The 20,884-nt window shown below is 39.0% G+C and overlaps 3 protein-coding genes across 5 annotated transcripts; 1 reads left to right on the top strand and 2 right to left on the bottom strand.

Moving 5' to 3' along the window:
* Positions 1–485: 485 nt before the first annotated feature.
* On the bottom strand, positions 486–2,525 carry cryba1l1 (crystallin, beta A1, like 1). The gene is made up of 6 exons (XM_038305120.1): positions 2,367–2,525; positions 2,083–2,165; positions 1,857–1,975; positions 1,349–1,490; positions 1,136–1,278; positions 486–1,030 (listed from the first exon to the last, which is right to left on the bottom strand). Exons 2-6 carry the CDS (start codon positions 2,155–2,157, stop codon positions 883–885), a joined length of 627 nt encoding a protein of 208 aa, XP_038161048.1. The 5' UTR covers positions 2,158–2,165; positions 2,367–2,525; the 3' UTR covers positions 486–882.
* A 1,815-nt stretch (positions 2,526–4,340) lies between these two features.
* LOC119796522 (beta-crystallin B1-like) lies at positions 4,341–6,075 on the top strand. The gene is made up of 6 exons (XM_038305119.1): positions 4,341–4,459; positions 4,575–4,672; positions 4,763–4,881; positions 4,965–5,097; positions 5,180–5,322; positions 5,409–6,075. Exons 2-6 carry the CDS (start codon positions 4,580–4,582, stop codon positions 5,578–5,580), a joined length of 660 nt encoding a protein of 219 aa, XP_038161047.1. The 5' UTR covers positions 4,341–4,459; positions 4,575–4,579; the 3' UTR covers positions 5,581–6,075.
* A 2,989-nt stretch (positions 6,076–9,064) lies between these two features.
* cabp2b (calcium binding protein 2b) lies at positions 9,065–20,532 on the bottom strand. Of its 3 annotated transcripts, XM_038305103.1 has the most exons (7): positions 20,107–20,532; positions 19,101–19,382; positions 12,369–12,399; positions 12,155–12,289; positions 10,980–11,089; positions 9,465–9,612; positions 9,065–9,391 (listed from the first exon to the last, which is right to left on the bottom strand). In XM_038305103.1, the coding sequence occupies exons 1-7, from the start codon at positions 20,188–20,190 to the stop codon at positions 9,366–9,368; spliced, it is 816 nt and encodes a 271-aa protein (XP_038161031.1). In that variant the 5' UTR covers positions 20,191–20,532; the 3' UTR covers positions 9,065–9,365. The 3 variants fall into 3 exon arrangements, with proteins under 3 accessions (XP_038161031.1, XP_038161033.1, XP_038161032.1); XM_038305105.1 differs by lacking the exons at positions 19,101–19,382; positions 20,107–20,532 and adding an exon at positions 14,971–15,187; XM_038305104.1 differs by lacking the exons at positions 19,101–19,382; positions 20,107–20,532 and adding an exon at positions 13,682–14,162.
* Between the last annotated feature and the right edge of the window lie 352 nt (positions 20,533–20,884).

Raw genomic sequence — 20,884 nt, 5'->3', positions numbered from 1 at the left:
TAATTGCATCAAACGTAGGTTTTGGAAAATTCTGACTAGTGAATTCTGGAGCAGTCAGTTTTAATTTATATGGAAAAGACATTAGTATTTATCTAAAATATGTAAACTTGTGTAGAGCTAGAGTTTATTAAAAAAATGTGTGTCTTTTCTCTGTGACTTTGAATGCAACACTTGTTTTAGTTTATTTTTGTAAAATAATTCAGAATTAAAGAGATAGTGTTTTAAACCTGACACACAGCAAATATATTCAAGCAGTATCAATAAAGTTCTAGTTTTTACTTTGTTAATTAGATAGTTTTATCAAGTTGATTCAACCTGTTGCTTTATGTCTCGGTTTATTTATTTCTTTGCATCGTTTCCAACAATTTATCCACCAGACATTCAGCCATCATTTATCATCTTTTAATAATATCTATGTAATTATAGATAATCCTTATAATGCGAGGAAACATAAATAACAGACTCAGTAATAAGACAAGAACACATGAAGTAAAATTATTTTATTAGTAATCAACCTGTGGGTCGGTCTCCAGCACACAAACAACACATCTGAGCTGCACCTTTGCCTCACTCATTGGGGAGGGGGGGCACTCCCTGTTTATCTCCAGGTTTTACACTTATCCAATCGAGTACAGCTCAGGTGTGTGCCTGATGCGTGGAGGAGCCTTTAAACCAAATAAAAAGACACTCTGTGCATCATTCATGTCAGCATGTGTGTGAAGTATGCAATTCCCTGTGCTTTAACAGTGCGATATTGTCTCTTATCACACTCTGGGTCTGCGGTGTCAGGTTGGGGTGGCTTAAGTCAAGAGGAGGATGATAAATGAGGGGAGGAGGAAATGAGGAAGAGTATGGGGGAAGAGGAGCTGCTTGGCCTGAGTCTCAGTGCTGGATGCGTCTGATGGACTGGATCTGAGGGGTCTGGCAGTGGGAGCCCCAGATAGTCCAGTGCTTGTAGTCTCCACTGTGTTTCTCACACTCCATGAGGTACTGCTGACCCCTGTAGCCAGGGAACTCGTAGCACACAAAGCTGTAAGGGAACAGCATCAGGATCATACAGGGTTAGAGGGATTAACAGCACAGCTTCCTGCTGAGGCCTTCTGTCAATCGCAAAGAGCTTAGAGTTAGAACTTACGCGCCACACTGCACATGCATGGAGCCGACCTCGGGCAGCATCCAGCCCATGGCCCTCAGAGAGGGGTAGTCATCACAGATCTCCACACTGCGACCCATAAAGTTGTCCCTCTCATAAATGATCATACGGCTGTTCTGGTGGGACTGAGGGGGAACGCAAAGGTATCAGTCGGCTGGACTCTGTGTGAGACCAGGATCAGGAGGATGTACTCACGGCGCAGTAGATGGGGTACAAAGACATGAGACGCTCCACGTGGTAGGAGATGGAGCCGCTGTAGGCTTCCCAGCGGGGATACTCTCCTCTCTCCAGGATGAACTGCTGGCCCTGGAAATTGTGGTGCTCGAAACCCATCCAGCTTTACACAAAGATACAGAAACAGAACAGGTCACAGATGTGCTTCTAGTTTGACGGTTGAAAAAAAGTACATAGCCAGGGATGTACAATCTTAGAAGAAAAAAGGAATCAGTTACTGAGAAACCACATTTTGATCAGTTTATCTTTTCCATTATCGGCCCCCTCCTCTCACTGTGAGCTGCATGATCTTCATCATTCAAATTTATGTTAGCTGTGTTAATTCTTAAAGTTAATCCAAATTAATTAGGCTTATGCCTAAATATGTCTGCCAAATATTTCAACCAAAGCAGTCCAAGGATTTAGCTGACACTGACGTTGCAAGGACGGTTGTCCAGCCTGGTGATGTCAGTACAATACTGTGACTTACGCTCCACTCTCCACCCTGATGGAGCGGATGTTGTCCAGTCCACACTCCTGGATATTGCAGCATTGAGTAGTGAACTCCACACACTTCCCTTGGAAATCCTCTTGCTCAAACACAGTCACCTGGGAAGATTAAACGATTCTTATCTAATCGTTCCTTTGCACCGAGCAGGTATGATCACAAATCAACTGCATGCTTTCTGTTGGTGCACAGAAGAGCAGGTGATTACCTTGAAGAAAGGAGCCATGGCGTTTCCTGAGTGGACCAAAGGCTTCATCATTGGTGACCTTGTAGTTCTGGACATCTTGACTCCTGATAGAGAAAATAATACAAAAACAATATCAAGCATTTTAGATGATGTTCATTATTTTTGCCAGTGCTCATTTATAAATGGGATAAAACATCTGTAAAAGTGTCATTTGGAGGAGGTTTGGGCAGATCAGGTTGAAATATGTATCTAATTGCAGTTAAAGTGCTTCTGGGTTGACCAAGTTAGAACAGAGGTCGCCTTACCTAGACTGGCACTGTATTGGAAGAACTCTGGATTGGTGTGCGCCTACCGCCTGCCTCTAGTAGAGCTTTGAGAGAACCTGGCGCTTCAGTTTTATACCGAGCAGTTGGTGGGAGGAGCGTTCATCCATGCGCACCCAGTCTCTCTGGCTTCGTGTTAAATTGTCCACTTGGCATGAGGAGCAGTGGCGACGCGCGCGCTCCAGCGACCCTGCATGACCGCCGCATGCTGTTGTCCAGCTGCATCGGCCAGCTCAGCAGATCCTATAGTTCTCCTGAGGCTGGAGAACAAAGGGCGCTCCGGCATGTTCGGACCCCGGTCAGCAGTCCACCGCCTGACCCCCGAACAAAAGGGTTGGAATCGGGGAGGAGAATGTAGGAGGATTAAGGTGGCATAAAAAAAGAGATCCGTGAGGGGTCTGAACTAAAGCACAGAAACCTTTCAGAGAAGGTAAAATCATATTTCCTTATTCACGCGTGCACACATCTGGAGCAGCCGTGCACGCGCGTTTGCACAGGGGTTCCCAAGGTTGGGGTCTGGACACCAAAGTAAACACCAAACTGGAGCGCACTGGGATTAATAAATAAACTAAATAAACCAAAGTGTTTTATATTGGAATAGTTCTAGCAGAATCACTACAAGGCAGAAAACCAATAGTTTTTTTCCCCAAAATCTTTTTATTGTTCCTTATCTTTTAATTTTGAAGTTTGAATCACTAATCTAAACCTCTGCTGTGTTTGTTTACAATAAAACAAAGATTTGTTCACTGATTGAATAATTAACCATTAAAATATGTTCAATTCTATAATGAATATTTAAACAGAATTGGAGAGACATAATGTTGTCATTTGGTCACATACAGCAGGTAGCAAAACTTAGCAGAGAGCCTTCATCTTATTTAAAACTGCAACAATCACTCATGTTTCTGATCTTCATAGTACGTATTTTACTGCTGGCTCGGTGTTTGTAAGTTCTGTGTTTCACTAAAGGAACTCATCCTGCTATCAACCCTAATATAATGCTTTAATCTCTTTTAGTGCTGTTTTTAACTGGTCTTAGATTTATAGAATGAACATGTCCTATAATAATCTCTATTATGATTTAGCTTAGATAGATAGATAGATAGATAGATAGATAGATAGATAGATAGATAGATAGATAGATAGATAGATAGATAGATAGATAGATAGATAGATAGATAGATAGATAGATAGATAGATAGATAGATAGATAGATAGATAGATAGATAGATAGATAGATAGATAGATAGATAGATAATCTGTAGTTTTCATAGCAGCACAGCGAGCTATTACAAAAAGTTAGAAAAGCACTAACAGAAAACTAAAACAATGCTTTGGGATCCATCTTTGACCATATATGGCACTGTCATAATATAGCTGTGACTGTCCTTGGTATCTGCCACATAATAAGCAATCAGTTTTTTTGTTCTTTGCCGGTTCAATAAGAAAAAAGAAAAAAATATATATTTGTAATATTTTTCAAATTTTCCACTGAAATGTCTCATTTTATCCAGATGTTGCCTAGTTTGCCTTTGTCTCTCATGTATTCAAGGTAGCGTGCTGAAAAGTTGAGAATCCACTGGAAAAAGAGTTCTAGAAAACAACACTTGGTGGATGAAGTGATAAAAAAATGGATAATTTGATTTCTTAGAAAAGTATTTCTCATTTTCTTTACTTATATATAATCTCTCCCAGTCAGAGGTCCTTACATAATAAAAAGGAGTGTGCCATTGGACACAATTCATTAGAATTGTTCCAAGTCAGCCGCAGTCAAACTTAAAGCATATATTATGTGAGAGACGGGGATGAAAACAATCTAAAACTACACAGGATACTTCAAGTCATGGCAGCTACATTGAAATTGTCTTGCTGCCGCCCTGCTTCTGTCTATCCTCTCTGCCTGTCCCCCTCTGATGATGAGGGGTTTCTTTTGTCTCTCTGCTCTGACCTCAGCAGGTTTGTTTCTCTCTGCATAATCCTCCTCCTGTGGGCGCCAGCGTATAAAAGCGAGGGGGGCTCTCTGAGCCACACACACTCTCAGTGAAGCTCGGTGCAGGCATCACACACACAGACAGGTAAGACACACTAGACATTTTTGGAAGTTCAGTCCTATATATTCATTCAGCTCATATTTTTGTCAAAGAAAAAAAAAAGAAAAAGAGCCATGAACCTCCATGTTTTTTCATTCAGCAATCATGTCCACTGGAGATAAGGCCAAGACTTCTTCCCAGACTGACGGCAAGGCCGCTCAGAGCAAGAAGTCTGAGATGGGGATGATGTCCTACAAGGTCTGTCGCCCTCACTCAGCTGCCCCTCTGTAAATGATGTAACATAAGCTGATAAACATATAACGTGTGAGTTTTCTTTCCATCCACCAGATGTTCGTGTTTGACCAGGAGAACTTCCAGGGTCGCATGATTGAGATCAACAATGAGTGTATGAATGTGTGTGAGATGGGCATGGACCGCGTCCGTTCTCTGCGCGTTGAGTGTGGACCGTAAGTTTCCTCCAAACCACATGTTTCGACTTCATTTCAGACAAAAAAACGTTGAATGGTTGTCTCCCAACTTTGTGTTGCAGCTTTGTTGGATTTGAGCAGATGAACTTCTGTGGTGAGATGTTCATCCTGGAGAAGGGCGAGTATCCTCGTTGGAGCTCCTGGAGCAGCAACAACCGCAATGACTACCTGATGTCCTTCAGGCCTGTCCGAATGGTAAAAAAAACATCTACATTCTCATCTTATTTTAGGTTCTATATAGACATTGAGCATTCTTTCCTGATGTGTTAACCTTTAGGACCCAGAGAAGCACAAGATCTGCCTATATGAGATGGAAAACTTCCAGGGTCGCAAGATGGAGATCATGGACGATGACGTTCCCAGCCTTTACTCCTATGGCTTCACAGATATCGTGAGCAGCATTATGGTCAGCTGTGGAACGTGAGTACCAAACCACCAAAGAGGACAAACAGCAAATGAAAGTCCCTACTTTATGACCCATTTCTGTTTCTCGTTGCTTTCCCCAGCTGGGTGGGATACCAGTACCCTGGATACCGTGGCACCCAGTACCTGCTGGAGAAGGGCGACTACAGGCACTTCAATGAATACGGTGCCCGCTTCCCTGAGTTCCAGTCCGTGAGGCGTATTATTGACATGCAGTTTCACCCACATGGCTGCTACACCATGGCCAGCAAGTGAGGCTTTGGGAAGGAGAGAAAGAGAAAGAGCGGAAGTGAGGGAGAGGGGCGGAGCAAGAGGGAACGGGGGAGAGACGTCTGGGGGTCTTCACCTCAGTGCCTTTGAGAGGTCTGTGATCTAACGGAGTGAAAGGAGAAGGTATATTTCTACCCCCCCGACCAGCTGGACCAGTTAAACCACCAATTCCACCCTCCATCCCTCTCTGTCTCTTTCTCCCCTCTGGCCTGTACTTTGCTTCCTCTCTTTTTCTTTCTTATTTTTTTTAACTCTCTCAACTCAACCCCCCCATCCAGTCCTCTGAGACTCCAAAGAGAAAACTCAGTACCTCTTGCTGTTTCACACATGATTCTCGGCTAAGGGTATGATGCACCATGGGAAACGGAGTCCCTCATCACCCCCTACCCCGTCTCCTCTTGCCCTTGTGCTTTACAAACCTTTTCTGCTGTACAGATCCTTAGCCAAGTTTTCAATAAAAGGAAAAACATTGATTTCAAAGATCTTGCTCTTGTGAATTATTAACAAAAATAAGAAAAAACTTTAAAAAAGACCGAAACAAATCATAAAACAACAATTTATGCCTATGGTGATGTTTTTACCTACTAAGGATACACTGTGTGAGGTTGGAATGATTTGCAGCATAAATCTTTAAACAGAACCTCATAGTTGCACATTGTATAACTGCTGAAGTCCTTAACAGGTTTCATGCAACGGAAAATTCATGGCTGTGTTAGAATTAATAAATGTAACAGGGATAAATCATCTTCACTTATGTTAATGTACACACATGTATGCAGGTCTCTTTGCTTTATTAGCTATTTTCTAGATTTCATCTATTTTGTTTAACTAATTTCTGCAGCTTTGGGCCTAAATAACAAAAAAACCATGTGTCACGATTTGGTGGAGTTGGTTAGAGGACCCAAATGCAGAGATGAGTTGGTTGAAGTGAATAAAGTGTTTTAATTGGTAAACAGGCTCTGAGGCAGGAGTCAAAAATCCAACAAAAATATCTCACAAGACAGGAGTCAAAAAATCCAACAAAAATATCTTCAGAACCAGAATCTAGGAGACATCAGGGAAAAACCCAAACTAAGAACCAGGAAGAGACAAGGAAGGACGACAGAGAACTGACCAGAGGTTTGATGAGATGTAAGACAAGGATCCAGCAAACAAGAACTGAAGAGGGAGGGTTTTTAAAGGGGACAGAGACAAGGAGAGAGCTGATGAGGAAATTGGCAACAGGTGCTAGCAGCACAGAGAAAACAGCAAGGGAGGACAGAGCAGAGAACAGAGCTAGGGATAGAGGACACAAGAGGGCAGCAGAGGACAACAAATGGAAAACCTGGAGGACAGGAACTAACAAGAAAACAAAATAATAATTAGACATTAAAACAAGAAGCAAAGTAAGACTGAATACTCTAAATAAACATAACAAAACCAAGACTGTGACACCATGAAGTTGTTATTTTTAAACTTGTGTTTTTTTGTTTTCTTAAATGCTTTATAGCTATTTATCACCATTTTATTTCAATAGTTATTTTGTAATAAATAAAAAGAGAATTACTGAATTGGTAACGTCTAAAATGTTAGCGGCTAACATACTGTCTTGTTCGCCTTCACATGAACTTAAGAGAAATCCTATTTTTAGTGGACAGAGTTCATTAAGATGTCAGCCCAGCCTTAAAAGTGGAAATCATTGCAAAACTTCTAAAAAAGGTTTTTTAAATGTTTTTTTTTTATTTACTTACGTTTTTTTTTTTTTTTTATATATATAATAAGTTTTTATGATGCTTCTTCCAAAAGACAATTTTTCAAGATTAGAAACTGATGATAAATAAGAAGACCTGGTTTGTAATCTCACCTCCCCAACAGGGGCGGAGCTAGATGGGGGGCCCCTGTGGCCACCCCAACCATTTTTTTCCCTCTAATACAGATGATGGCAACAGTAATACTCTCAAGTGAAATATTCAAAACATTTAAATTTTTCCTATGTAAACATTTACTTGACAACAAAAACACTGGTTAAAGATGAAAAGTACAGAATTCAAGCTCTTTTCAGAACTACATTTTGTGTTATATGGGGTAAAGAGAAAATTATTTCTCTCTGCAAGTCATATAGGAGTATTCAGTGAAATCATAGATAACTATTTTTATAAAAAGGTATTAATAATTTTATGTAGATATTAGTACTTGTAAATATATACTTTTTGCAGAATGATTATTGATAAAAGTAACTAATGAAAATTGAAACGATATTCACCCCAGAACTCAAACCTGAAAGAATTTAATCCACTTTACCTTTTATCTAGGAAGATGTTTAAATATATGCATTTATTTTTAGCAAAGGCTGTAGGAAAGGATATTTTGTCTTTATTTGGAAAATATGGATGTTGTGCTCATTAATGTTCCTGTTGGAACAGTGTAGATTGACCCAGAGGTTCTGATGCCTATCCACTTTTCGCCACCCCTTAGTGTACATTGGACATTGCCTGGCCACCCTTATAAAATTTTTCTGGCTACGCCTCTGCTCCTCAAAAGGATGATATCAGTTGGAGAACAGGACTGTTTGGAAACCAGTACAGTTCTTTACAAAACTGGTTTTGTGTCACACTGGAACAATAATTAACCAGTCTAAATGTCCCACAGAATCAAGGCTGTAAAACTGCCCAAAATTCATTGTTATGATAAAGAATTATTGAAAGTTGATGTGACTGAAACTAAAGAGCCAACCCAACTCCTGAAATCAACATGAAGATATTTTAAATATAAATATATTAAAATGGAAATTGACTAGTGTTTTAATGTGTGTTTCTAGTTTTCAGTGTATCAATTTGCCTTTTTTAGCTGTGATTGTTTGGGTTCATCAGATTAACCTGGGGAAGAAACTGGGTCTGTGGGGGATGTTTTTGTTAAAAGAGCTTTGAAGAGTCACAGATGCTGTCATCTCTGCAGACAAACTGTCAACCACATTTCTTCTATCTCTAGACCCATACAACTCATGGAAGGAGGGAATCTAACAATTTAACAGGGTTATTGCACATGATATTACTGTGCAATAACCTGTGCAATAACCCTGTTAAATAAGATACTTCAGCTGTACAGTGTGGACACACTGTACATACCCCATGCACCTTTTCCTCATTTTGGCACCTTCTTTTGCCAGTTAGCTGATGTGACAAGTGAATTTCTCCAATGTGAGATCAACATAGTCAATCTTATCTTGTCTGGTGATCCTCTTTGCAGATATTTCTAGTTGGAATTTGCACATCTTTTGTAAAAGAAAAAAGCCAAAAAGGGATACTTGATTGATTGGGATAAGTTTAAAAACTTTTTTCAATTTCTGATTTCTAAAAAGAGGAGGAAATTAATCTAGAAAACTATTAAAATCTCCTCTTTTCTCTTCTGAACATCACAAATTAAAAGTTTTCCATTTCACCTTAAATAGAAATAAATGATAATAATAAATAATACATAAATAACTGGCTTCTGTTTCTCCATTCATCTGTTTATTTATTCGCTATTAAAATAGGAATATTTACAAAAAAAATACACCCCGAAAAAAGAATAACTTACATATAAAAAATATGATAAAATCAAGAGATTATACATTTTCATTTGCAAGCTGATATGTATTATACTGCTATTCATATGTTTTCCTTTGTCTCAGTTATATATTTTCCTGTTTTGATATTTGATAGAAAAATATTTATATTAAACACATTGAAAATAAAGTTCACAGCAGGAACGTGTTGCTTTTTCCTGTGTTACATGCAGGACAGCTGGGATGATCAGCGAGACATCATTCGCACAAACTCTGAGAAGACAGAAACACAGAAATGAGAAGCATTGAGGTGGATGTCGAAGACATTATGTTGAATCTTTCTTACCCTCAAAGTCAACCAGGCCGTCTCCATTCAGATCAACATCCTTAAGGATCTCGTTAATCTCTCTGTTTGTCACTTGTTCTCCCATCAGCTTCTTCATGGCCTCACGCAGCTCCGTCAAACTGATCTGACCGTCGCCATTAGAGTCGAACTGCGCACAGACAAGGTGACCAATGAGACAGCAATTTGAGTAAAATGGGGAGAAGAATAAAAATTTACTTATTATTATTAAACTGCTGGATTTATTGATTTCTAAAGCGTCACCCATGAAGTAAACACTACTGATGATGCCTCTTGTTGTTTTCCAAGTACTTTGCTTAAATCACATCTATATTCGTAAAAAAGTTTATGTCCTACCTAAAAATAGTGCATTTTTACAAAGGAATCTTAAAAAATATATGACATGTGATTATATATTTTTAGTTTTCTGACTTTGAACAAATTAGATATACATTTCTGATCAGCCTGAAGTAATTCAGACCATTTACAAGAAGAGTTTGCCCTGTTTTTTATTTTAATTTGTGAATATTGTTTCTCAGTGTGGTTATTCTGAGTTTCAAAGTGAGGGGAAAGTGTTGGCCTAGCGTTTTAAAGTGTGCTTGTGCTCTAAGAACGTTGCGAGTACCTGGTTCAATCCACAAAGCCTGAACTCTGGGTCCCTGAGCAAGACCCTTAACCCCAAAATGCTCCCCAGGTGCTGCACAATGGCAGCCCACTGCTCTCCAAGGGGATGGGTTAAATGCAGAGGTAAATTTGTCCAGTGTGAGATCAATAAAGTTCAATAAAAAAAAAAAAAAGGCCAATAAATTACATAAAACTTATCCTTTCCATGATTGACTGATATCAGAAACTTTCTTTTTTTATCTGTTCCTGATTTTCTAGTGTTTTCTTGCTTTTACATACATTGCACTAATTAAGAAATTTGATGAGTGAAGCACACAACTTGGTAGATGACAGTCAATCCATGATTCTACACACTTTAAATCCATTTGATAAATTTTTTACAGTGTGATTCCTTATGTGTTTTCTTTGTTTTATATAGACAGGAGTGGGCCAGGTTTACAAAAAAGTTAGCTTCGTTAACCCATATTAAAGAAATTAAATATTAGCTTTGCTAATGCTAAACCATTACTCAAGTAGAGACTTTAGGAGACTATCGCTAACCACCTACACAACTATCAATAAGAGCTGCCAGATCTGTAGACAGTTTCTCATTAAAACGCAACATAAAACCTGTCTACTCTAATGAGAAAACAGCGCAAATCCCCACCTATATTGAAACTTATGTTAACAGTGTAAAACTTGTGCACTCATAATAATTAACTAACATAAAACACTGAAACAAAGAAAAAATCCAACTTAGATTAAAATTATTGGGGTTCTTAAACTCAGATCTCTAAGGGAGCTCAGTGTTTGTTTGTGAGCTGTGAGTAATTAATTAGATCAGTCAGTATTTCTCGTGCGTGGAGTCTTTATTTCTTTATGTGTCCAAAAATAATGAATTATATCTATTTGAACCTCTTTGAATGCGTCTCGTAGCTCTTTGACCCCGATCATGTCTGCTGTCTCTGCCAGCAACTTTGGTCCCATCAGCTCCACAAAATCCTCAAAGTCCACTTTGCCTCCAGCTAGAAAACACAAACACAGTCACATTAAAATACAATCAATTCTGCTCACATCCTCTTGGTTATGGAATAACAGAATTAAGCTATGTTGTGGTGAGCACCAAGTAGCTGATGCTTTTTCTGCACATTGAAGCTTTCCATTCTAAACACAAAAAACATAAATCTGACAGACAAGCTCCATTTTTATCATGTCATGTCCAGGGGGCGGACATTGAGATACTGTAGTGGACACTTAAAAGTATATGGGAGTCATTACTGTTTTGAGTCCAGTCCAGTGTACTGTTTAGTACACTGGACTGGACTCATAACAGTGATGATGTCTATAAGAAAGGATCAGAGCAGGCTGAGGTGACTGAAGTCTTTTGGAACTGCAGGACCACCCCTGAAGTCTATCTTTGACTCTGTTGTTGCATCGACCAACTTCTATGGTGTAGTGTTTTGGAGCAGTGGATTATCTGTGGCTCAGAGGAATCGGTTGGATAAACTCGTCAGGAAGGCCAGCTTTGTGCTTGGATGCCCCCTGGACTCAGCTCAGGTGGTTGGAAACAAAAGGACTGTAACTAAACTAACATATCTGTTGGAAAATGTCTACCACCCCATGCATGAAGCTGCAGCTGAACTGCAGAGCTCCTGCTTTACGGTGAATGCACAAAAGAGCGTTTATCGCAGCTTCTTCCTCCCTGCAGCTGGAGGACTATAACATATTTTCTGTTGCTGCTATTTCTATACATACTCACTTACTGAATTTATTGGTTATTTATCCTTCTTTTTACTGACTGTTTTTGTTTAACCTTTTTTCACTTTATTCTGTTATTATTTTTTGGTACATATATACACTTTTTTATTTCTATACCTGTGTGACCCTTTTACTGTATATTACCTGTCACTTGCTGACATTAACTAAATTTCCCCATTGTGGAACAATAAAGGGATTTTCTATTCTATTTTGTGCGATGTTCACCATTTTCTAATGCCGCCCTGGACAACTGCCCATATGACCCATTTAAGAAAGCATTATTTGTCTCATATTTTATTCCTTTTTCTGTGATCTGCAGTTGCTTCACTCACAGATCTGTTGGCTGAGTTCGATGAGCTCCATCTCTGTAGGCATGTATCCCATAGTCCTCATGCACTCCCCGAGATCTCTGTGACTGATGTAGCCCTTCTTGTTCTTGTCAAATTCCACAAATGCCTCACGGAGCTCTGATCAGAAATTCAAATCTTTTTATTATTGTAAGCACAATCAATGTTCACAGTTCAGATAGATTTGCAATTGTCTTACCTTCCAGCTCCTCTGGTCTCAGCTCTCTATCCTGTTGGGGGGAAAAGAGTTAAGGGAACTTATTTATTAAAGCTCAGAGACAAAATCACATTTTCCAAACATTTATACACAAAATAAGCACATCAGCTCATGGGGGTACACTAAACAACAATGAAAGCAAGTTCAACATGATGGAATATGTTTTGAGTGGAAAATTCAGATATATATAAAAAAAAACTTTATGTTGATTGATAGGCTAACTGTGATGTAATCATGATTAGATGTCTTTATAAACAGTTATTTTTCATATGTATTCTTATCAATCAGATAACATTAACCTTACTTTTTAGTCACTCTTAATTTTGCCTCATTCTTCCTTTCTAAAGAAAACCTTCTGACTTTGACTAGGCCATTCTGCATGGTTACAGTCTTTGCCAGGCCTTTAGATTTCAGTTTTGTTTCCTTTAGCTTTCTGCCAAGTATGCCCCATTACTTAGCTTGATCAATCTTCCTGTCAGATCTTTCTTGCTTGGTACAGAAAAGCCACCCCACAGCATGATGCTGCAACTACTGTGTTTTCCTAAGGGGCTGGTGTATTTAGGGTGATAAGAAACAGGTGTTTTTTTTTAAATTGCATTGAAGCAGAGCTAGCTGAATAAAATTGCATTAAAAATTTGAAAACCATATGATTTTCAGATGAAACACTGACTAAAGATTTAGTTCTGCTGCTTTGCAGAAAGAAAGATCTGGTTCCCAGTCCTGATCAGGAACTTTATGCATGTAGTTGACAGGTTGCCCCCATAGTCGACTCAGGTCTTACAGTCCAAAGACATTAGTTTTAAATCATTGTTTTTTTCTTTAGGTGTGGGTGTGTGCATACTGTCTCCCCTATGACACCTCTCAGCCAGTGAGCTGGAGATAGTGTGGATAAGCAGATATAGACAGTGGACAAAGGGATCAATTTATTGCAGAGTCATAGTTTACATTTGAAATATAAAGCAGAAGAATGATACAAGTGACTAGGTTTAGAGCTAGATGATTTAGCAAGTATTGCTGTCTCACCAAGACCTAATTTGTCTGATCGCCCACTTGTCTCAGTTGGAAACTAACACATTTTCCTGTCCCAGATTTTAAAGACAAGCTTTACAAAGTGAGTCGATAATTTTCCATCAAAGTCGGCAATCAATCCTTCCCAGGACATGTTGTGCTGCGGGATCTGATTGTCTGACCCAGGCCTGTGTGATGAGGGGAGGAGGCTGATGGAGGGCCCAGATGTGGGGATGAAACGAGTGGAAAAGCTTAATGAGGAGGACAGAGTGATTTCTGTTACATACGGTTGTCTGAACAAAGCCCTTTTTAAGGAAGATGCAGGCAGGGCCTATGATGTTCTGCAGCACTTTGTAGTTCCTCATCAGCGCCCTGAAGGAATCCTTAAATGACTTATCCTCCATATCCTGATCTTCTTCGTCTTCCTCCTGCAGACCCTGCTGGCCCCTCAGCCTACCCCGCTGTGTCCCATATGTGTTCCTCTTATAAAGACACATCGGCTGTTAGATTAAAGCTCTCACAGCAACATAAACCTGATTTGTCACTGATGGAACACAATATGGACCACTGTTTTCTGCACATGCCAACGTGAGCCTTAATGGGACTTTAAGCCTGAATTACATAAGAATCTCATTATTTCACAGAAATCCTCACTAACACCTACATCAAGCATTTTATTGTCTGTGAATCGCTTCAAAAATCAGCTTAATAATTGGTTGGTTCTTCGCGTAAAGCTCCGGCTTTATTTTGTAAAAGACCCTGGTCGCGATATATACTGCAATGAAAAAAAGGCTTTTTGATCAGAACAAAAAACCTTTTAACTGTATAGAAAGAAAGCCCCAGTAAATATAAACAGGTTTTCAGTGCTAACTGTAATATCAGCAGTCTATAATATCAATAAAACTTAAAGAGAACCAGTCTGTTAACATGTAGTAGGATAAGAGATCTAAAAATATGTCATGCTCTAAACAAAAGAAATTTTAGGACCAAAGAGAAGTCACTGAAATCTATTAGTCCGGAAAAGTTTTAAAGACATTTTTAAGGCTTCGAGACCTTTTTAAACCCAGTTCTAAGAAAGTTATAAAATACAACAATTTAACTTAATGTAATGTTCTGCAATGTTTAATCAACCTGTAGTTTTGTGCTATATCTTCATTTTTTATTCTTACAAGACAGAATAGCAGTGAAATATAAAGATATAATGACAAATCTATACATCTGGTGAGTCTTAGTGATCTAATTAAAAGTACTTTTGAAAATAACAATCCTTACGCAACAAGTAAGCTCACATTTGTGCTTTTAAAATATTTTTTCCTTTTTGTCTGATCTAATATTCTTATCTTAGTATGTTGTATTTTAAACTTCCCCATAGCTATAAGCAGAAAATGACCAAAATAGGCAATAAATAAATAAACCTTTCAATGATATTCCAATTTATTGAATATTGCTGTACGTTTTAACTATTCGAACACATATATATAGGTCAATTCCTTCCCTAAAATATTAAATTTAGCAACTAAAAGTAAAAAAGGGTTATAGAAAATCAGAAAGAAAAGACTAATCATAGTCCTCCTACCTTCTTTAGTTTCCGTTTAATAGCTGGTTCGTTGCAGTTTCCCATCACCAGAACTCTAGATCAAAAACGTCACCCCCTGCAACCAACCTTTCTCTCCTTTCTCTTATTCTTATTTCTTTACACGTTTAAAATCCATACATGAGCAAACCAACCCAACAATACAAAAACTAACCCTGTCCAACCGACCTTCCTCTGATGGCACTTGTCTCTGCAGACACAGCTTCCCTCTCCTCCTCCTCCCACAGGGTTTTTAATCCACCCATCAAACGACCCCTCCTCTTCTTTTTTCCTTTATCTATCTCTATCGTTCACATGTTGCACAATGATTCCAATGACTTCAGTTTAAGAGGAAGAATTAGGAGGCCAAGGCAGATAGGCGTTAATCTCCCTGCCTGATTAAAAGGGAAGTAGAAGGGAATGGAAAAGAAGTGAAAAGGCTGAGCTGCTCAAATGATGTCTCATTCTGTGATGATTTTAGAAATCATGTACACAGATACCTTATGGTTGTAAAGCAAGATTGTTAAAATTCAGTTTAATTCTTTGATTTGACTCGAGCTTCAATACAAATATTAGAATTTATGTAAAAACTTATACAGGTAAAAGAGCTAATCAAAATGTTTTATTTCTTTATTATGATAATATGTATAAATAACGGGGGAGTTATTGTATAAAATGTTGCCCTAAGGTTAATGAAATGAGCAAAAGTCACATTGAGGGGAAACATTACAAATCTGCAAAAACTAAAGCATTATTTCCTTTAAAATATTTAACAAATATAAATTAAAAAAATGTAAAATTAGCTTAACCAACCAGCAGTGAGCGGTGAAATAATTTAAGGCAAAACAGAAAATATTGCTGGAAGAATAAACAGGATTCAATAAGCAACAGTATCCAGCGGACGCGTCACTGCAGCTGCTACAGAGAATCTTCATGATGAGAAAACGGAGATCGTCTGAACCTACAGTGAGATTTAAAGTTAAACACACCGATAAATAAAATACAATATTGCTGTTTATAGTGTGCCCTGATTGGTGAAATTCAAGATATCAATCAGCAGATTATCTGGAGTTACCATGGGCCTCTTTGCTACTTCCCTGACATATATCCATCTACAGTACGATGAGCCTTTTAGTTTAGGTAGATGACTGTTTCTTAGTATTTTACAGTTTCAACATAACAGACAGAAAAAGGCTCTGAGAGATTCTTGGAATGAACTAGATTCATATATGATTAAATTACACAAAAAAAGATAATATATTTCTGAATGAGTTGACTTCAAAAGTTGTTGCACTATAGTTTATTTGAAGGGTATTAGAGCAAAGGGGGCCGAATAAAAGTCTGCACCACACATGAATGCACTACTTCCTGCACTACAGATCACTGAGTAAGATGTTTATAAGGTCTTTCAGCATCTGAAGACTAGAATAGCTCCAGGATTCAAGGGTATTTTCCCCTTTTACCTCAAAACCTTTGCTGGCTGTTCTCACCTCCATCTTTACTTGGATTTTTAACAGGTATCTGGAGCAGAATGAGGCTCCCTCATGTTTTAAACTCTCCACCATCATCCCGGTCCTCAAGAAACACAACAATACAGGATTAAATGACAACAGACCGGTCGCCCTGATAGCTATGGTCATTAAATCCTTTGAACACAGGTTGGCAGATGATCTTGTTGGCAGATGATCTTGTTAACCTGAGAGTGTGTTGCATCTTGCAGTACCTCAACCACCCAGAAATATAAGCTAGGATCCTGCCTTTAACACCAAACTTGGATAATCTCCAAACAGAAGCTCATCTAGGTCGCCATACTGGCCTCCACCATTCAGTGGATCACCAGCTTCCTCCAGAATATTCAAGAACCATTAGGACTGGCGTCCCCAAGGATGTGTCTTCTCCCAACTCCTTTTCTCCCTTGGCATAAATCTCAGCAGACGAGTCTATAACAATCTTGCAAATGACACCCGTCTCTCCTGCTACCATTCATCATAGTGTGGTTTGACTGATCCACAAAACAGGACAGATCTAAACTGCAGCAAACATTTGGATCTGCAGAGAGGGTCATTGGGACAGACCTTTCCTCTTGCAGGGATTCGTACATGTCTAGGGTCTGATAAAGGGGCAAAGGGAACACCTCTAAGACCCCATGCACCCTGTACAGAAACTGTTCAGACTTCACAGTGGTACAGAGCACTATTTCCATAAAAACAACCATCAGGGAGACAGTTCCTTCCTACATACTGTCAATCTGATGAAGACAATCAACACCTTACAGCGTGCCTCTGCACAAATGTAGGCTGCTTTGCTGAAGAACATCAGCATAAATTGCCCATTCACAACCTCCCTTATTTACATAATATAACCCCTGCCCTGAAAAACAAGAAAAAATGTCCTCTATAGATATTTATTCTTACAGCAACACTGCTATTCTAGAGAGCCTAATGTCATTTCCTCATGCTTATGTAAATTATTTGTGACAGAACCAACATTAACAGCTGCAACTGAAGACCCCCTCCTTGGCTGATTCTTTTCTCCTCCTGGTTTCAATTGTCTTTGTCCTTAAAGCGCTCAGTAGGTAAGCACATGTGTTTATTTACGTCTCTGTGTTTGTGTTTTGATTACACGTCTCACCCCCAACTGTCCCATCTCTAACAAGGTATGTTACATGAGAATACAGAAGTAACTTAACTCTGTGCATTGTGTTTTTCCAGTGAACCACTGCTGGTGTGTGTGCGCTGATCTAGTGTGTGTGGCTACCTATCTATCTAATCCAATTAACTAACTAACTATCTATCTATCTATCTATCTATCTATCTATCTATCTATCTATCTATCTATCTATCTATCTATCTATCTATCTATCTATCTATCTATCTATCTATCTATCTATCTATCTATCTATCTATCTATCTATCTATCTATCTATCTATCTATCTATCTATCTATCTATCTATCTATCTATCTATCTATCTATCTATCTATCTATCTATCTATCTATCTATCTATCTATCTATCTATCTATCTATCTATCTATCTATCTATATATGTATACATATATATGTATATTTTGACATCTTTTAAATAGTTAGAGCAGGACAAAATAATGCATCTTCTTCCAAATATATATAAAGTTTGATTTGAAACACTGGGAACAAACTCTAGAGAGGTATTCTCTTTTCTGCCTCCTGCTGCTGAATTAATAAAATAATGCAAAGGTTGTCTTTTTTTAGGAGATATCGCTCTTTTTGCCAGCCATCTGCTTCCCTTCGTTTTATTATGTGGGGGCCGAGGGGCTGTGGTTGTCTCTCTGCTCAACCTAAGCTTTCATGTAATAAAGCACTGACTGATCCAATCTTCAGCTTCGCTCTGTTCTCTTCTCTCCAGACTTTCCTGACTTCTGTCTCCCACTCACTCAGCAGATTTCTTCTTTTTTTGGATCACTTGCATCACCACTCACATCACATTTTTTTCTAACTTCCTGCTGCTAACTTCATCCTCAGCTCTCCTGAGTTTTTCTGATGTAATTAGGTGGCATTAACTTCGTCATTATGAATGAGGAGAAATGACTAAGGAGATGAGCTCAGGTCAGCAGCAGCAGAAGAACAAGACTTTAACTCCAGCTTGGTGTTATTTACATACACTTTCCCACACTATGGTTGCTGGACCGAGCCGTGACAGACGTCTGCCATGTTCCTGTGTTCTTGTGTCTTCTGTGTCGCCTTTGACCACCTGAGTGATGGGATGTGATACTGGGGTAAAAGACGACACCAGAGACAGTGGGCTCATCGGATACCAATGCTGTATCTGTTACAGATTAAGATTTAATGATGTTCCCCAAAGCAGCCTAAAATCATGTCCTTCAGCATTCAGACATCCCAGCTTTTCTACATGACTTTCTTAGAGTTAAATAAGGCAACATTTGTTTTGTTTTGGCTTTGAAAACTTCTGGTGAGACCAGAGGTCAGGTTGGGTGTTGGGCTTTAAACTGCTGGCTTTGGGTTCCCTTCAAATTAGAGGACAGACACATGAGAAGATGAAGAACTTGATGCAGGAGAACCACAATAAAACACACACAGGGCCACACTTAGGCAATCGAAACCAAAACAGAAACACACAGATGGTTCCAGTCTTACCTGTCCAAACACAGAGTTGACTATAGGCAGCAGGTCTGCGGGCTCGTCCTCCACCTCATTCTCTCCATTACTCCTGTGAGGTCCCTCCAGCATCTCCTCCAGCTGTTCCTCCAAAGCTTCGCTGTCTTCACCCTCGTCAGCTGTCGTCATCGGGGGCGGCTGTCGGGACCTCTGACGCTGTGGAGGTACATGGATCATGCCCTGACCCTCCGCCGCGACCATCCCCTGCTCAATGCTTCTCCTCTTCTGCCTCTCCATCTTCCTCTTGATGGCAGCCTGCACCTGAGTGGGGTTAAGAAAACAACACATTAAAACATTTTTTTTTTCTCTGGTTGTGGAAGATGCTGATTTTATTCAATTAACACGAGAATAGGTAAATTAAAAGAGCTTCACTGGTTGATGATTTGTAGGATTGTTTCAAGAGGATAAATAATTCCTTAAAAAATAGACTATGAATGCAATTTTTGTCCTTTCATTTTAAAGCTGATAGCTTAAGAACCCTAACCTCAACCAGACTAACAAGAACAATAAAAATCTGGCTAAATATAAAAGTATCTGAGTTCACCAAATCATAACAGTATACTTTGTTGACAGAAATTGGAAAGAAAAAAAAACAAGAAACCTAACTAGAAATGAAGGCACGGCACAGGTCCTATTCAGACATGCAGCCAAATATACAGAAATGCAGAAAAGTTAAATTCCTGCTGATTTTTAAAGGTTTATTTCCAGGTAAATATTTAAAATTTGTCCACAGTCTAGCTCAGCTTATATCAAAACTGCAACTTTTCAAATTGTAATATTTATTCTGCAAAACTATTCATCTATTTACAACATTTACTTATGAATTTATTGATTTCAGGACCTATTTTAGGGAGCATGAAATTGTGCAAAGCCCACCAATGTAAATTTGATCATATAATATCAATGTTTCTTCTACCCGTGGAGAGAAGAACAACAGAAAAACTGATAAGCATTGACAAACCTGTCCAGATGCCCTCATACACACCTGCTTTGCGCTCCTCTCCTGCGGTGCGCTCATTGCTGCAGCACCACCTCCTCCGGTGGACGGCTCTCGAATGAGCATGAACATCTCGCTGAGGCAGGCTCAGACGCACAGACACCACGCTCTCTCTTTCCTCCCCCTCCCTCGCCTTCTCCCTTCTCTTCACTTCTGTCCTCTACACCACGTCTGCTTGGTTTTACTACAGTTTATTTAAAAAATCTCCAAAACTCTTCTAAATAACATTGGATTTATTAGAATACGCTTTTAGAAAATGTTGCAGCATTTTTTTAAAGCACATAAAAAATAAAGCAATAATAAAACCAAAGAAAAAAATTAATTAATTTAATTTCTTCTCTCTTCTCCCTATTAACTCCTTGTGATTCCTCTGCCTGTTTTCCAGATGCTTCTATCCATATATGCCTTCTGGTGTGCTCAGGTGAGGGGGTTTTATTATCTACAGCCGTCTTGGCTCTGGGATTGAGTTCCTGCACCTCTACCCCTGATGGCTATCTCCTGATTCTTCAGGTGACACTCTATACCTCCTGAACTTTACCTTCCTAGTGTTATCTACCTCTAAAATGTCGACCTCTGTCTCTCCTTCCCTTCTCCCTCCTTCTTGTCATCCTTTTCTGTTCATCAGAGGTAAACAACACTCTCCTACAACCAGAATATATGCCTCTATCCCTTTTACATCCTTTTGTATCTTTATCCTCTCTCATTATTCCCCGTAATCCCTTCCATGCATTTCCTTATAAGTCATTTCTATAGTAACAAACAGGAT

The sequence above is a fragment of the Cyprinodon tularosa genome, unplaced genomic scaffold, assembly GCF_016077235.1.
Source record: "Cyprinodon tularosa strain WSP-4 unplaced genomic scaffold, ASM1607723v1 ctg551, whole genome shotgun sequence".
Classification (NCBI taxonomy): domain Eukaryota; kingdom Metazoa; phylum Chordata; class Actinopteri; order Cyprinodontiformes; family Cyprinodontidae; genus Cyprinodon; species Cyprinodon tularosa.
The sequence above is the reverse complement of the archived record's forward strand: the minus strand, read 5'-3'. Positions and strand labels throughout refer to the sequence as shown.

What these genes read in the sequence shown, in the direction of transcription:
- cryba1l1 (XM_038305120.1), bottom strand. Translation starts at nt 2,157, where the DNA reads ATGTCCAGAACTACAAGGTCACCAATGATGAAGCCTTTGGTCCACTCA. An exon ending in CCATGGCTCCTTTCTTCAAG is followed by an intron (nt 1,976 to 2,082) that starts GTAATCACCTGC and finishes TAATCTTCCCAG; the next exon opens with GTGACTGTGTTTGAGCAAGA. An exon ending in ATCAGGGTGGAGAGTGGAGC is followed by an intron (nt 1,491 to 1,856) that starts GTAAGTCACAGT and finishes CTTTGTGTAAAG; the next exon opens with CTGGATGGGTTTCGAGCACC.
- LOC119796522 (XM_038305119.1), top strand. Translation starts at nt 4,580, where the DNA reads ATGTCCACTGGAGATAAGGCCAAGACTTCTTCCCAGACTGACGGCAAG. An exon ending in CCTTCAGGCCTGTCCGAATG is followed by an intron (nt 5,098 to 5,179) that starts GTAAAAAAAACA and finishes GTTAACCTTTAG; the next exon opens with GACCCAGAGAAGCACAAGAT. An exon ending in ATTATGGTCAGCTGTGGAAC is followed by an intron (nt 5,323 to 5,408) that starts GTGAGTACCAAA and finishes TGCTTTCCCCAG; the next exon opens with CTGGGTGGGATACCAGTACC.
- cabp2b (XM_038305103.1), bottom strand. Translation starts at nt 20,190, where the DNA reads ATGTTCATGCTCATTCGAGAGCCGTCCACCGGAGGAGGTGGTGCTGCA. An exon ending in TCAACTCTGTGTTTGGACAG is followed by an intron (nt 12,400 to 19,100) that starts GTAAGACTGGAA and finishes TCCCCCCAACAG; the next exon opens with GATAGAGAGCTGAGACCAGA. An exon ending in TACGAGACGCATTCAAAGAG is followed by an intron (nt 9,613 to 10,979) that starts GTTCAAATAGAT and finishes GTCTGTGCGCAG; the next exon opens with TTCGACTCTAATGGCGACGG.